The sequence below is a fragment of the Scomber japonicus genome, chromosome 4 (genome assembly GCF_027409825.1).
Source record: "Scomber japonicus isolate fScoJap1 chromosome 4, fScoJap1.pri, whole genome shotgun sequence".
Lineage (NCBI taxonomy): Eukaryota > Metazoa > Chordata > Actinopteri > Scombriformes > Scombridae > Scomber > Scomber japonicus.
The window spans coordinates 17,946,889-17,964,157 of NC_070581.1; the positions used below are offsets into that span (position 1 = coordinate 17,946,889).

Sequence of the window (17,269 nt, forward strand, 5' to 3'; positions counted from 1 at the left end):
TCAGCCCTGAGGGGGTCTGGTGGAGAGCCAAAGGTGAGAAGAGAGAAAAAAAGATCAGAATGAGAAATGTATCTGATAATGAGCCAAACGGGAATAGGCTATATAACTGCATGAGAAGAAATGACATAGTTAATTACCAGTGAAATGTCATGTGAGGATCAAAATATTGCTATGATCTTTGGCCAGAAAAAGACACATTACACCCAATAATGGATACATAAACCATTTTATTATACAGAACCCCGCCCAAACCCTGTTACATGACTGATAAGAAAATACACGGTGGTGTACACATATGATAACCTTCACACACACACAAAACTTTAAAAACAAACCATAACCGCTGGAGCTTTATTGCAATGTGCGGCAGTGTGCCTGACGAGGAGCACTCACACTGGAACTCTCAGTGGATCAACAAAAAAATTACTTCCCCAGGACATAAAGTCAGATTACAACCACAAACAAAGACTATGGAGAATACACATAGTACACTATCTTCTGGGAAAGAACATTCTAAACATTCTATATATGGAGAATCAACATGTACTGCAACACTAGCAAACCTTGTGACACAAGGTAAATGAGAGGTTGGGCAGACATTTACTACAAAACCGGCTGAAACTCCTCTCATAACTTTTTAATAATCCTGTTCCTGCTAAAATAGTTGAAACATAATTACTTTTGCAGATCATTGACACATGTTCACTTCTAACTTAAGCTCATCGTGCTGGTATCATTCCCTTTCATTAACACCGATATTTTGCAACAAAATACCTCCAATATGAAATCTTAACAGAGTCAGTATTTAAAAACAAAAACAAAAAAAGTGTAGGTAACATAATGTGTAAATACAAACACACAATGGTAATGATTTAGATAATAATGGAAAGACACACCTGATACATTGTTAAGTATTCATATATCAACTTTTCATCTAAAAACTCTTCTATAGTAAAAATAGGGTGCAAATACAGCAGATAAAGTCAAGCATCAAAGTGTCTAGCAAATCTTCTTAGCCAAGCACAGAAAAATGGTCACACATTTGCACAAACAGTTGTGTGTAAAACCAAAACATTTATTTCAAACTAAACCTGAATATAGTTTCATTGCAGCATAACTCAAGTTAATTATAAATAGAATATCATGAAAAATGCATACAGTATTGATTAAAAGGTAGGCAGCAATTTTTTATTAGGCAGTACTTTGCCATAGGGCTAGGGAAAAATACCCACACCATGTCATGATGTCAGGATCTATAAAGGTGATTAATCTTTAATAAGACTCTTATTTAATTCTTTTAGACACAAATTTAAAACTACTTGTGAGCATGAATCAATATTTCTGTACAATACAAACTGTAATAAAGACTGAATATCCAAATGACCAGCTAGTAAATTAGCATTTCATTCCAATAGTTATGAAATGTAAAATCCAGGATCGTTAAACAAGTAAAGATTGCATCTATAGTGAAAAGCTTATGAGCATTAATATTATAATAATATTGATATGAAGTTATTGAAGTAGCAAGTTGCATCTGGCATCTATCTCAATAGACAAAATCTATTCAATGAGCTTTCTATTTCAAATGCCTGTCCATCTTAGAGAGCCTCTGCATCTCTAAATCTCTTGAACTGCCTGTGACAACAGCAGCCGCTAATGCGTACAAGAAAGTGCATATCAAATCTTAGTTCTGAGTAAATGGAGGAGAAATATGATGTCATAGACTTACATTACTGTGATATAATTCTAACATGATGCCGTATCGTTACTTTATGCTGCATTCAAAGCTGCTGTGAAGAAATTTAATGCTGGAAGAGAGTTTTGCCATGATTTTCAGTGGAGCTAGGCCCTGCGCAAAACGTCATAATTACAGTGCCTGTCATGACTCCTAATCACAAATGTCATAAAAACGACATAATATCCATCGTAAAGCTCTCGACATAGCAATGATTCAACAGAAATCATTCAGCTACAGCCTGCAAACTCTCAAATGCCAGAGCCCATGCCTAAAAGCCCGCCGTTTCAAACTGTGCGAGAGTCTTATGTCAGTAATAAACACGGTGTTGACCTGCCACCATGAGCATTATGTCATTCCTAACAATGAAACAGCTAGGGCAATAACACAACAGTCTAGAGGGGAAAAACCAAGGTTCACGGCAGATACAATGTCAATTGCATATCAGAGCTGTATATGTGCTTGTTAGTGGAAGTAATGCGGAAAACACACCAACTCCAAGAAAGTCCTCCTCCTCTTTCTGATCATTTGCCATGGTTGTGGGCTGGATGTCCACTGGTTACCATAGCGAGGTGTCGGCCAGATCACTGGAGGAAGACACAAAGCAGAGTGTGCGTGTATGAGAAAGTGAAAGAAACACACATTCTGGTTGAAAGAGGTTCTACTGAAGGAGTGGCTGAGAGGGAGAGCGAAGGCTTTAATGATGCTGAAAATTGGCCCGTGACTGTGGTACACCCCTCAGGTAAATCATTGCTACAGCTTGCTGTCAACTTATCTGTCCCCTTGTCCTCCCATCTCGCTCCTCCCATGCCCCGTCTCTGTCTTGCACAGGCTCCCCCTCCTCACCCTGACTTAACTTCTTTTACGACCACATATTCAAAACTTCCATCTTCCAGCCATACTCACCCTGTCACCATAAATAATTGCTCGCATGTGTCTGTGTGCATTAGCAAGCACTGAATTCATTGTGCGTGCCTGAAACCAATTCTGTATGGGACCAGAGATGGAAAGTAACTAAGCAGATTTACTTAGATATTATATGTAGGTGCAATTTTAATGTATAAGTACTTTTTTTACTCTTCCATTTTGAGATACTTTGTGTTTTTATTTATCTATATTTCAGGGAGAGATATGATACTTTTCTACTCCACTGCATTTCTCTGGTGGCTGTGTTCACTAATTAGTTTGCAGAGTAAGCTTGTACACATAAATCAAGTCATGAGCTCATAAAATATGACGCATTGCCGGAGTTTAAACCAGCCACCGTGACAGGCAGAAATTTGTTGGCTTGTTTGTTTGAAAGAAATGTTCATTTTAATGTGCAGCCAGTAATGCAAATCTCAGTTTTTAAACATTAAATCTTCAACTGTGCATGATTTGTTGTGATTGTCTTATCGTCACATGTTCAGTAATGCTTTGCCCTCCAGTGAGGGGAATGCATGCTGACCGTAATGCTTCAATATATTTTGAGTGAAGTATGTCTATGTGTCCATTTACATTATTTCTGCCCTTTCGAGGCTATAACACTAACATTTAATGAAATAGTTACACATGTTGCAAAATTAAATACTTCCATCTGTTAATGCAACAACATTAATGTAACAGTGTGAAAGGCAGTGAGTGATGACAGAAAAACTCTAATACAACAATATAAAAATACAAGTCCAGTGTTAAAAATTTTGCTGTACTTAAAAGTATAAATATCTCTTAGGTAAAATGTGCTTACATATCAAAAGTAAAAGTTCTTTTACTATTACACAGAAAAATATTATTAGATTAATACTGATGTAAGCATTATTTTACTCTTGTAGCTCGTCGAATTTGAGATAATTTAATAACTTTATATAGATGAGTTTAGTCTAGTGGCTCCCAACTGAGGGGTTGGGCCCCCTGCAAAGGGTCACAAGATAAATCAGAGGGGTTGAGAGATGATTAATGGAGTAGAAAGGTTCTGCAACAATAATGTCTTTTGAGAAACGTTGGATAATTTTACTCCTCTGAGTATTGAACAGTATTTAAATGAAAGCATTTGAGAAGTTTAGATGAAATCACACCCGTTTGTGGAACTACTGCAACTAATAGACATCTGAAACCTGGCAAGTGGCTTCAACTGTTTTTTGTAAGGGGTCACAAACCAACCAGATTTTGAACCCATCATGGAATCTTTAAAGAGCAAATTATATATTTCCTTCTGAAAGTTAATGGGGTAGAAGTATTAAGTACCATAAAATGGAAATACTCAAATAAAGCACATGTACTGTATTTCAAAATTGTACTTCAGTAAAGTACTTGAGTAAATATAATTAGTTACTAAAGAACCCACTCCTAAAAGTTTACCAATGTAAAAATAATCTGACATTGATAAAATTGTGAAAACAATTTATGGAGTATTATTTATGTGATATTTGAGAATATTGGATTTGAGTACTTGTTCTTCATTCTCCTCTATGTATGTGTATTGAATGTTTAAATGTTGTGTGTTGCACCTGAGAACAGTGTCCATGTGTTCAGGCAGCAAAAGTGCTGTATCGTCTTCAGAGCTGCGCCTTCCACACTGAAGTGGATCAGGTTCCTCCTCCTAAACACCAGACATCAACACACACATGCACACACGCGCACACACACACACACACACACACATACAGACACTTAACACATATCTGTCCAACAGCTATTACAGTCTAATAACTTGCAGACTAGCAGCCTAATTGCTTCTAGGGGATAATGTCTATATCAAACGATCCACTGCCCATGTTTAAATGGTGTGCATGACTATCACCATGAAGACATAGCTCATTTTCAGTATCACAATATAATTACACTATGGTGGCACTAAGCGCTCCAAATAGCTTGTCTCACCGAGTCAGAGCTGTGTGCCAGAGTGTCTGCTCCAGCCTGGTGTGGCGAGGAGAGAGGGGCTGGCTGGTTGATGACCACTGCACCCCTCTCCACCTCTCTGGGGGAAGGAGGAGGGGTGGTGAGAAGCAAGGAGTTAGATTGGCCCTGCTCACACAGGCTGTAGTGTCCCAGAGGTCTTGGTGGACGGAGGGGCTGCAAGGCCTCTGGGTTTTCATCCTCAGAGTCAGATAATGCACTGCCAGGACGCACTGCCAGATAGAAACATCATCACATAACTGGTCACTTTTCCTCAGAGCACTATGACACCTGCCACTCTGAACAATACTGCTGTCGAATGATAGTTAACACTTTTATTGTTCACATCTGCAGGACATTCAGTTGATTAATGTGTGGTCCCATTCACCTGTAGAAGCGATGGGGTCAGCGCTCCACTTGGCACTGTCCGCTGTTCCCATCTTTTGCTCCAGCTGACAGATGTACTCCATCAGCTCCTGTAGTGGAAAATACAGTCATCATACCACACACCAGGGTGGAACTTTAATCATGGCTTCAGCAGGCATCACTCTCATAACCCTCATGTCCAACCCCTTCAAGCCACATAAAATGATTATACAGGAAATACACAACATTTGCTATTATATAAATATTATTATCATTTTACAATAAAAATGTAAACGTGTATGACTCATGATGTGCCACAGATTGCCTGCTATGCTACCATATGGTGGATGTTAAACTGTGATTTTAAAAACACTGACCATCTACTCTGCCAGTAGTGGGAAAACGTGATGGTGGTTAGCCAACAAAAACTCTGCAGGCGCTTTAACAACAGCAGCACTGACTGCCCTGAAATCCACTGATTTATATTGCACAATAAACAGTTTATATAGCACAATAACAAGAAAGAAGACAACAACAGATGAAAGATCCCCAACACCTGGGACATTCACAACACCAGCATACTTCTGTGTATGTTATGTGTATGTTCACTGCACACACACTCACAATACAAATATATTATCAATGCTAATAGCTTTTGGAAAAAAACAAAAATGATTCATGGGCACATTCAGTTTGAGTGTAATGCAAATTGTTGCTACATTTGAAGTAAATTAAAAGCTGGTAATGATGGCAGCTGTGATATAAAGATATTCAAGTAGGATAAAAACAACCCAAATGTATTTGTTAATTTATATAACCCTATAAATTGATCAGGCACAAATTAGACCCAAAATATTTTCCACAGATTGTCATGTGAGATTTTTGTGCCTGCAGCATTATGGTTTAATTTTAACCCTTTGAAAACATCAGCAAAGTCAGAATCTGTGACACCATCAGTGTTTTTCCATGAATAAATAAAAAATCCTTGATTTTCATTGTGCTTCTCTCCTCTATCCTTCCTTTCTCTCCTCTCAGTCAACCCCAACCGGTCGAGGCAGATGGCCGCCCACTCTGAGTCTGGTTCTGCCTGAGGTTTCTTCCTGCCACTTCCTGAGTTTTTTCTTGCCATTGTTGCTCATGTGGGAATGTTGGGTCTCTTTAAAGTTAAAACCTGAAGAGTTCGGTTTAGAACCTGTGTAAAGTGCCTTGAGATAACTCTGTTGTGATTTGGCGCTATACAAATAAAGAGTGATTGACTGATGATTGAATAAACTTAATCTCAAAATGTTACATCGTTCCCTTTTCTTGACAAACATGCTGTCAGTACAGAGTCAAGCCTGTCACCTGTGACTGTAAAAAATGTCTCTGACCTGTTTCTCTGCAAGAAGCTGTTCCTTCTCTTTTTGGTTGACCCTAAGGTTGGCCTTCAACTCCTGGAGCTCCCTGCGGGTTTCACTCAACTGAACCTGCAGGTCACACATGAAGGACAACAAGATATGTCAGAACCATCCAACACAAGTGTGAAGTGTAGGTAACTGAAACAGAAATGAACTGTGTTAGATTTAAGTATTCATTTTGTGCAGTTGCTTAGTATTACTGCTAACACACTCACCCCGGGGAAATTAATAATTACTAAATGACAAGAAAGAAATAGAAGAACAAGAAAAACTGAATGCAGTAAACTCTTAATGGACTTCCTCACCCGGTTGCAATCCTTTTCTCTTCCAAGCTCTACCTCCAGCTTCACTCTTTCCATCCTCTCCTCCTGCAGCTTCTCCTCCATTCTCTGCATCTCTACATTGAGTTTCTCCAAACGCTCGTGGTCCTTCTGTCAGAGTGACACACAAACACACACATTTACTCAGTATACAACTTGACTTCATAGCTGCAATGCACTGGAAGAGGAGTAAATCAGTGAAGTATAGGAATATTTTATCTTGAAGTTCATCATGACATCTAACAACATTACTGCCAATGATGTTTTACTACTATGCTTTTAATTTAAGGCACCTGGCCCATTGGTCTCTCCCTCCCGAAAGCCCCCCCCCCCCCCCCCCCCCCCCCCAATGGTACTGTATGGAACAAGCTGTAATGGCCCCTCTATCACCCATGCAAGTCTTGTCTACTAAATTAAGTAAAAAAGCAAAAACACATCCAATAATCTCTCATCTTAAATGAATTTGGACTAAGGTTGATTGAATATTTAAATTTGATCCCTTTCTAAATGTCTCTTCAAGTATCTGGTCAAATGCTAAATTACAAATTGGTAAAGTCCCCATTTATTGGAAGATATGGCGGGAGAATGGTGTGGTCAATTTGGGAGATCTGTATTGTGATGGTTCCTTAAAATCTTGGGAGTGGGGGATGGGATTACTGTTATTATTGTTATTGTTGAAATAATGAAAATAAAAAAATGCTAATCACAAAAAAAACTAAACTAAACTCTCCATCTCAGATTGTATGTGCGGTACCTCAGCAGTGCGCTGCAGACTTTGCCTCTCCTGTGCCCACTGGGCTCTGCCCTCCCTCAGGGCCAGACTGGAATCTGCTAGCTGAAGGGTTAGTTGGGCAGCCTGAAGACGGGCTTGATGCAGTTCAGCCTGCCCTTGATCCCTCTGGGCTACCATGGTACTTAGATCACTCTTCAAGCCATCTGCAGTACGCTCAGTCACGTTCAGACGCTCTCGCAGGCTCCGCATCTCCCTCAGTGCTGCCTCGCTCTCGGTCTGAGCATTATGGAACAAGACAGATTTTACTGATTAGAAATCTGTTACTTATCTGTAAGGGGGGTTGTCTCAGAATCCTAGTCTTAAATTGAGGAAAAAAAAGTCTGAATTTGTAAATACCAAAGTCATGGCTTACGTAAATACAAGCACATCCCAAACTGTGAGATGTGTGTTACGTAGAAATACATTTATGTATCAAATAATGAAATAGTAAAGGCAACAGAGAAGCACACCTCATCTCCAGGAGCTGAGATCACATATTCTCCTCAAATAAAAAATGGTATTAGGGGCAAATACTCCTCCATTTATATGTTTTGCGAAATCAAAAAATCTGATTAAATACACAAAATGCCTCCTGAGAAAAACAGTGAGGTGTGCGTGAGCTTACAGATGATTATGGTGCATCACATATTCGGAGCCTGCTTTGTCAAGTTTCAACTACCAATCCTGCTTTCAGCTCCTTTGACATGTCTGACCTCTTTCCTGTGAGCAGTGGTGAGTTTCTGGGTGAGGGTGGTGATGGTGTTTTGGAGCTGCAGGACGCTGGTATCTCTCTGGGCCAGCGAGTTCCTCAGGCCCTGGAACTCCTTGGATAGACTTCTGAGTTCAGCTTCTGTCTGTTCCAACTTGTTCTAAGAGAAGGAGATTAATGGCACAGATGGGAAAAGTGAGATAGAGATACAGAAAAAAAGAACAACTGTGAGACAGGTTTTATTATTATATACAACATGTTCTTAATTGAAAATACCTGCAGGCTCTTTCTCTCGCTCTCCTCCTCTTTCCTCTGAACTCCTGCCCTCTTTGCTCTTTCCTTCACTCTGCAAACACATATTTTGTTACTGACAACCAGAAGTATTCACAAGACCCACGTAATATTGAAACTACAACTAAAGAAGGAAAGAAAAACAAAAGAATATGTCAAACCTTTCCAACTCGGTCTCTCTTTCCACAGTTCTCTGTGTCAGGGCTTTGATGTCCTCCTCCAGCTCTCTCATTCGCACTTCGCTTGCCTCCCTCACATCCAATAAAGCACTTTTCTCTTGGGTAAGCAATTCTCTCAAAGCCTCCTCCTCCTAACAGACAAGAGGCATTTATTACAAGTTTATGAGAGAATATTGAATTTATCATGGCTACGCTACCGAGATCACATCATTTCTAACATTTTAATACAACAACTCAGGCGTTTTACTGAATTACTGTTACGTAATTTCATATTGACAATGGCTGGATATTGTTTACACAGAGACCTGTGCTTTTCATCTGTGAATAAGCACACAGATACAGATAGAAAGTATGGAATCCATCCTAAATGATACACTACCTTCTGCTTCCTCTCCGTCTCCTCGATCATGTCCTGTTTCTGCTTTAGCTCTTCCTGCAACCTGCTGATGTCAGTTTCAAGCTCTTTGTGTCGTCTCTCCCAGGCCTCCCTTGCTCTCTTGTGGTCCCCCTTCTCTTTCTCCCTTTGCCTGTTTGCAGCCTCATGGGTCTGCAGCAGCTCAGCTCTCTCTTGCAGATATTCCTGCAGTCGACTCTGACAAGAGACAGGAGGAAGTAGGCGTCAGATTAGGTATCATCATTGTGCTTTTATCCTTTTTTGGAAGCAGTAAACAGTATTGACTTCCTAACATCTGTGTTTTATCAGTACTCTTTTTACAAGACTCAAAAAATAGTCTCTGACACTTATCTAATTAGTCTGCTCTGTATTTGTCATCCTCACCTGTAGCAGTTCAGCCCTGGGTACAACCAGTAGCATGCCTGTGCTTTCCTCCCCTCCATGGGGCTCATCTTCAAGGGTCACCAGATCTTCAAGTGGCTTCGGGGCGCAGAATGTGAATTTAGAGCTGTAGGAGCACACTTCCCCCTTTGCATCAATATATACAAACTCATACTCTTGGGAGCCTGGCTTGGGTAGGTAGGAAGCTAAAAAAGTGGTGGAAAAAAAGAGTTGTGTGAAAAAATTGTGTTTCAAAGTGTAATGTACAAAATGTACAAAATATGTTGCCGCTTCAGATGTTTACATTCTTATAGTTAATTCAAAACCAGCAGTGAGGTGTCTGATTTATCCCAAATCTATTCTGCAGATTGACAATGACCCCAAACATACAACCAGACTCATAAAGAACTATCTTCAGCCACAAGAATAAGTCCTGCAACAGATGTTATGGCCCCAGCAGAACCCTGATCTCAACATCATGGAGTCAGTCTGAGATTATATGAAACAATAGAAGAACTTGAGATGCTGAAATACACAGAAAAAGTGGCAACTTCTCAAAGATGCCTAAAAGAAAAACCAACCTGCCAAGTACCTTGTAAAACTGTGCACAGGTGTACCAAAGAGAACTGGTGCTGCTTTAAAGGCAAAGCGTGCTCACACCAAATATCTAATATTTAGTTTAAATTTCTTCTGTTTACTGAAGTTTGTATGAAGTTAATTGATAAATAAGAAATATTCATAGCATTATTGTTGAAAGCATCCCCATGTTACTTACATGGTTAGCTATACATAGTGTATAAAAACAACAAGGTGAAATGCTTAAATGACACAGACTGACAATATTTTGGTATTTATACAATACAAGCTTATAACACATTTATTTTATGATATAGCTGTGCTTAAGTGATAAATAAAACAACATCCATGAAATGGTATGACATATTTATCGAAGTACATTCCCCATTCCTGTAAATCAATATAATAAGAAACTTTTCTCAAAATAATGTGAGACTATTTCAAAATAATGAGATACTAATAAGTCAGAAGATAACTAGTTTCTCATTATTTTGAGATACTAAGTCAATATTTTTGAGTTACTAAGTCATTATTTACAGATACTAAGTCTTTATTTTTAGATTTTAAGTCATTGTTTTGACATACACAAGTTTTATTTTGAGATACTGTCTCATTATAATGACTTACATATTTATTTATTTTCATCACATTGGCGGAAATGGGCTCCCGTACATACTACTATGTTGCAGTAACACCGATTTTTTTCGGCGTCTGTTGCAGTACAGCTCCCGGCCACCGGTGGCAGCACTCAGCAAGGTCAGCACAGACGAGCGAAAAAAAAGTGGCGCGAAATTTGATTAGACCTGCATCCCAGTGACAACAAACCATAGACTGTATATCAACAACGCGCACTCCTTTGTCATGGTTTGTTACTTCACACCGGAATAGACTTTTTTTCATTCTGACATGCAGCGAGTCTGCCTTGTTCCCATTTTTCGTTTTTTTTTTCTGTTAAGATCCTAAACAAGCTAACTGAAACAGGTAAGTCACCGCTAACGTGAGATCAGTCGTTTGGCTAGCTTAACTCTTAACAAGTGTTGCTTCAGCCTGTCAAAGTAGGTTCTTTGTTTGTAATAGTAACTTCTTTTGTGAGATAAGCTTACCTTTAGTTTAATTTCTGTAACGTTGCCGAATAGTTTTTCAGCATGTCATCCCATTAGCAGGTGCAAACATTTCACCTCAGTTCAAAGCCCAAAATACACCTGTCGACGCGATAGCAAGCTAACCAACAATACATCGTAGAATTAACTGGCTTTTATTCAAAATGCCATGAACTTTTAAACAACAGCAAGTTAATGTTGTAGACAAGTGAAGTCTGCAGTCATTTGGGCCAAAACATATTGCACAGCCACTGCGGCCCATGTTAGCTAACAGTGATAATAATGACATCAAAGTCACATCTATTGCCTGTGAAAAAGTAGCTCCTGTTGGTGAGCCCATCCATGCTCTCAGTTTCTCACAGTCTTTGGTTTGCTAGCATTGATAGTGCTACTATATCACTGGTTTCTTGATTAGTTGTGCTGTTTGCTTAACTTTGCAACTAACTTTCAGTTTATTTGCAAATGTACCATATTTGTTTGTCTCTCCACATTCTTGATCCTGTATTTTTTATTTTTTACTCCTCCAAACCCTACAGGAACTGATGATGTTATGCCTCCTGCTTCCTACTGTGACCAGAACACAGCCATGACTTCATCCAGCCTATAAAGTAAGCTAATATAATATTTTCCTTATCTCAAACAGGCAATAGCTAAACTTTTGATTTACTTGGAAATACTGTTTCACAACACATGCACAATAAAGGAGGAAGATGGAAAACAGACATGACATGGAGCAAGTTTATGAGCTGCATTGTAACTCAGCACTAGTTTAGGTCACAGTGCAACCCTTTTAAAAGCTGAAATATGATGAATTATGTATGAATTTCAGTTTAAAACATTAAAACATTGACTAAATGATCAACAGAATATGAACAAAAGAACAGTTTTGGAATTTTGAGTGTGAGATACAAATTTGGCAATTTTTACAATTCCTTCATATTTGCACCTTTTTAAATCACTGCATTGCTGCTGATAAGTAACCATCAGCAGTTTAATTACACTTTCTTTCTTTTACTCTTCGTCCACTGAAGAATGACATCGACAGTATGCTTAACTTAGTGATAAATCACTCTGCCAGAGGTCAATGCCTCACCTGCTGCACAGGTGCCCCTCACACTGAATCAGGCTTATCAGCTGCTGTTGACAGATAGGACAGAGTGAATGCTGTAGTTTTCAGTGAGTGGTAGTACTTGGAGTGGGCTTTGAGCCATTGTCTTCGTCATCCTCATTACTCAACCTTCTGTCTATTAAAGAAATTCATTCAAACTATGACAGAGGCTGTGTCTGTTTAAGAGACCAAGCCAAGAGTGACTTTTCCCTTCTGCAAAGGATATTTCCCTTTTACTTCTGTGGAAATGCTTTTTAAAGATACAAATGTCTAAAATGTTTCTTCACTTAATGCACATGTTATGTTGTTTGTGACAATACCAGTATGATTTTTTAATGTGATAGAAATGTGTCATATCACATTATTAATATGACTGTGCAGCTGCAGCGAGGAGAATGGCTGAAAATGAATGTAACATTGTTGCTTGCTCCACTCTGGAGGATTTGGTTCCAGAAAAAGGAGCAACTTCTGTAGCGTGGACGTGGTTTCTTATACATTACACAAGAGATCATAAGATGAGATGCATCTGTTAAATTCAAGTTAGATGTCAAAAATGTATCAATTGTATATTTCACAGTAATTAGCAGCATGTTACAATGTTGGGAAAGCAAAGATAATCTGAGAAATAAAAAAGCTAGAGGCAAATGGCTCGATTAAATGGTCAGGTAGGAATATATGAAGAGAAACGCTCTGCAGTCAGATTGGACACGTTTTTCCACAATAGAGTATGCACTGAATTGAAGTTAAGTGTGATTTTGATCAGCTAATCCAATTTGTATTTTAGGGTCAGAAGGTTTGTGTTGATGGCATCAATGACTCTGATCACTTATTTCAAAGGAGAACACAGCTTTGCCTCTCTGTCACCCTAACCCTAAAATATCAGATTATTTATATATTGTGCACCCTTAATCACTAGCTGTTCGTACAACAGAGCCATCAATTTCATAGGAACAGCAATCTTCTGCTGAAGGTTTTATCTGTGGCTCTGAGCAGTGTAGATTCTGGCTAACTATTGTAAATAAAATGAGAAAACAAGAACACGAGTACCCTGGAAATGCACACAGCAGTTGACATCTGTGCCCTCTTGATAGTCGGCTGGGGCCAGTGCCCAAACAAACGTGTGGTAGTCCCTCACTGATGACCATCCCACCTGAGGAAGAAAACATTCACTCACTTTTATTTTGCAGTAGGATGTATATACATTAGGATGTGTTCATTGTTTGTGACAATCATCAGGTTAACAATACCTTGAAGAGCCCTATCCAGTCACTGCTGGCCCAGCTGTGCTGTGAGCTCAGTGTGTAGTGGCAATCGACTCTGCTCTGAGGGAAGTAACTGCAGCCCACGTTTCTGAAGTCCACCCGCCACGCCTTTTCCATGGCAACACAAAACAAAGGCAAGCTATTTTGCACCTGCAGGAAAGAAAACACAACATTCATATTTTATTTTAAATAACTTCTTGGCTTGTTCATTTCAAATTCAAAGTAGAAACTGACAAGTGTGGTTAAACGAGCTGAAATAGGTAAGAGGTGACCACTGGAGAACAAACACGATAGAGTCAGCAGTCTGTGAATATTTTTTCAGTAAGAAGATTGTAAGAAGATATCCTGACTGAGCGCACACTTGAGGAAAGTACACAACAACTAAACCTTAGTGACAGCAAGGCATTTGAGCAACATGACATGTTGCATGTTTGTCACTTGGGCTATTTTCAGTCAGTGTCAAAATCATTTGCTATTGTACACCGTCACGTGTAACCATATGGTACAAGGTGTCTGGGGCCTCCAGCATGTATGGGGCTCAAATTCTACTAGCAAACACACTAGGTGAATTTTATAGAATTGCTGCTTAACTACGCTGCTTGGAGACGTGTGGCTTACAGAAAGCATTATTTATTAATTTAGCTGAGTGTTGGACATTGATCTCCTATAGGCCACATGTCATGGCAGAAATGTAACCCCCCCTCCAGCAACCTGGAGGGGGTTGCTGGAGGGGGGATTAAACAGATCATGTGCAAGAGAAAAAACATAGAAGAAACTTTAAGAGTTATTTAATTGTAGATTAAGTAATTATCATCCTTATTATTTATTTCTCGAGGTGTAACTGCTATACTCAAATGAAATACTGTGCATTGGTATAGTAATGCATTGTTCCACATTTAGGAATATGGGAAGAAAGTTAAACATTTTGAAAACTGCAGTACAGATGTCTAAAAACGATAGATCAGTGACAAAACTATAGCCTACAGTAGCACCACATTTCCGAGGGTTCATATTACACAGCACGAGGCTTGAGGCCCAACAGTAGCACATGTCGAGAAAACATTGAGTACCCTGCGAATCGATGCAAGCTTCAGAAAGACAAACGTCTCACCAAAGCCTCAACAGGCAGATCTGAACATGTACTCGCTAATTATCGTTGCCTCGTTACTGGATGTGCTGCGCGTGCACGTCAGGCGAGACAATAATAGGCTTTGTTAACAACTAACACTATCTGCGCACATTTTCTTTCGTCCGTCTCTGACATCTGGCTTACCTTTTACCGTCTTGACTTCTCTGTAAACAGTGTGAAGGAGACGTTTCTCTATCAGATAGAGGAGTCACAGGCCGTGAGGGAAAAAAACACAATAAACGTGAGCGAGACAAGTCGTGCTTTCCTCCTCGGGCTCAGTTGCTCCACTAACACGAAACAATAACAAAAAACCAAAGCAAAACACAAGCATGACAGGTCGACTTCCACTGCGGAATTGTGGGAGCTGGTGTCCGCTATGTAGGTGAATGAACGCTTTAATGCTGCACTTTAAACTACAACCCCCAAGCTCAAAGCAAGGAAGCAGAGGTCGCACGAAACGTAATATGATGCTTGTCATCGGCTGGTGTTGTTTTTCTCATCGCTTGTAAAAGCACAGAGTCGCTGGTTGTTCTACGGTGTGGCGTTCACTGACCAATGTTTCTGTTGCGCGAGGAGGAAAACAACGATTATAAGAAAACGGATGCATGGGAAGAGTGCATATTTGACGTGTGTTTACTCATGGCTATGTTTTCATGTGCAGCTTGATCATCTCATAGGCTACAGTAGTCTCTCATTTATGTTTGTGTTGCACTTGCTCTAACCAAAGCAGTATTTTCCATATGTGTTAAAGCTTATTTCCACTCGAATAGCATTAAAATACAATCAGTTCTCTTACATCATTGTACACTAATTTAAATATTTTAATTTCATTTTTGTTTGAGTTGATATCCAGTAGCGTCCTGTTCCAAAGTTTACTGAGTTATCTGTGTAACTTGGCTGAGAAAAACCTAGAATAGTTTTTTTTCTTGCCATGGTCCAGCTTTAATAGAGAATTTGTGTTTTTACTATGATAAGTTAACAAATAATCCACTGATCCTTCCCAGTTTGACCATTTCTATGAGATGCCTCACAGCTCTTACTGTGTCTTGTAACATGTGGTGACACATGTGAGCTGTCCTGCATGATGATGCTGCAGTGCTGGACAGCAGATGGCAGTATACCATCTTGGAAACCCAGTGCTTTGTATTCAGGTTGTTGCCATGTCCTAAAACCACTAAAACACACAATGCATGCTCTCTAGCCTCTTGAGACTATCCTACAGCCTTGTAAAGCAATCCTAGCACCCATTTTTTTGTTTATCTTCTTCTTTACTGTGGGACTCCTGATAAAGAGAAGACATTGGTTAAATAGGATGCAACATGAAATAGGAAAATGATTGCATACATTTCCATAACTTTGCATAATTGGTAACTATTGCAATAAAGGTTTTGCAAATATTAAAACAGAACAGCAAAGTATATAACTGGCTACTGACAGAGAGAAAGCCAAGTGGGAGTGTATTAAATTAGTTATATTGTTTGTCTTGGACCAAAATGTGTAATTTGGCTATTTTAATGTTTGTTAATTGAGTTGATGTCTAGCAGTGTCCTGTTTTGAGGTTTACTGAGTTATCTGTGAAACTTTGCTGAGAAAAACCTGGAATAGGTCTGTTGTTGCCAATTTGAAGTAAAATACAAATTTGGAAACCATAAAAAAAGCAAATACCCAGGTCACAGAGGTTGAAATTACAGTTAGTATTTAATGCAATCATGCCACAGTAACCACAGCTTGTTCATAATATATTACTTATAGTTATTGATGTTCCCATACTGTTTTAGTCAGCTTATTTATCTCCCTTCATTGATGAGTCAATCCAGTCACACAGTACTTTACTCCTCCTCAATTAGTAAGTCCAGTTTGGCTAATTTAGTCTGTTGAAGACACTATAAGGACGCTTCATGTAATTTTATGCCGACGGACAGTCAATGTTGAGACCCTATAAATTGTGTTTAAGTGGATTAATAGTGTGCTGAGCCTGTGAGAGCAAAGTAGTGCTGGAGGTTGTGGCTCTCTGAGCAGTGGGATACGTAATTAAATAGTTTGTACTGCAATAATTACCTTATTCAGTTAATGTTTATCCATTGTTTATGTTTGTGTTATAGGCTGTATGATGTTATGAAATAAAGTCAAATAAATTGTAAACATGATTTTGATCTTTAGCTTCTACAAGGTTAAAAATAAGTGCCTTGTTTCTGTTCTGTTTCAACTGTGATTTCTTTTATGCATTAAATCTAAAAGACCTGGTTACAAATTAATTATATATCCAGCTCCTACTGGCCTTGTGTCTGTTTTGTTAGGTGTGTGGTATTTGTGTTACTGGTATTTAAGAGAGCGTCAGCAGTCCTCAGATAGCCTTGACTTTGAAGCGTCACTGGTGTGTGAAGTTAGAAGACGGCTGTGCTGTAGGAATGTGAGGCTTCACCCTAATAGAGACTAGACTGAAAGTGGATTGTCCATGAAACTGCTTGATCTTGACCTGGTTGCCTGCTGTTATGGCTCCTCTGTCTGTCATAACCCCCCACCCCCACCCCAAAACATGCACACACATGCACAGACACACCATCGTCTTTCTATGGGAGGTGCAAACTGGACTTATATCAACTAAAGCTGGGCAATATATTGACGTGACATCTATTGTGATATGAGAGCAGATATCGTCTCAGACTTTAGATATTT

At 39.2% G+C, this 17,269-nt stretch overlaps 1 protein-coding gene across 1 annotated transcript; it reads right to left on the minus strand.

Annotated features, from left to right (window-relative positions):
• Positions 1-213: 213 nt before the first annotated feature.
• On the minus strand, positions 214-14,872 carry calcoco1a (calcium binding and coiled-coil domain 1a). Its single transcript, XM_053317842.1, has 15 exons — positions 14,738-14,872; positions 13,450-13,614; positions 13,250-13,352; positions 9,422-9,624; positions 9,023-9,235; positions 8,626-8,774; positions 8,450-8,519; positions 8,178-8,333; positions 7,447-7,701; positions 6,678-6,803; positions 6,346-6,441; positions 4,998-5,085; positions 4,595-4,842; positions 4,222-4,313; positions 214-2,322 (listed from the first exon to the last, which is right to left on the minus strand). The coding sequence occupies exons 2-15, from the start codon at positions 13,579-13,581 to the stop codon at positions 2,295-2,297; spliced, it is 1,959 nt and encodes a 652-aa protein (XP_053173817.1). The 5' UTR covers positions 13,582-13,614; positions 14,738-14,872; the 3' UTR covers positions 214-2,294.
• Between the last annotated feature and the right edge of the window lie 2,397 nt (positions 14,873-17,269).

Excerpts from the sequence above, each read along its gene's own strand:
- calcoco1a (XM_053317842.1), bottom strand. The coding sequence starts at position 13,581 with ATGGAAAAGGCGTGGCGGGTGGACTTCAGAAACGTGGGCTGCAGTTAC. Across the intron at positions 8,334-8,449 it reads GCGAGAGAAAGAGCCTGCAG|AACAAGTTGGAACAGACAGA; the intron begins GTATTTTCAATT and ends TCCTTCTCTTAG. Across the intron at positions 7,702-8,177 it reads CCACTGCTCACAGGAAAGAG|ACCGAGAGCGAGGCAGCACT; the intron begins GTCAGACATGTC and ends CATAATGCTCAG.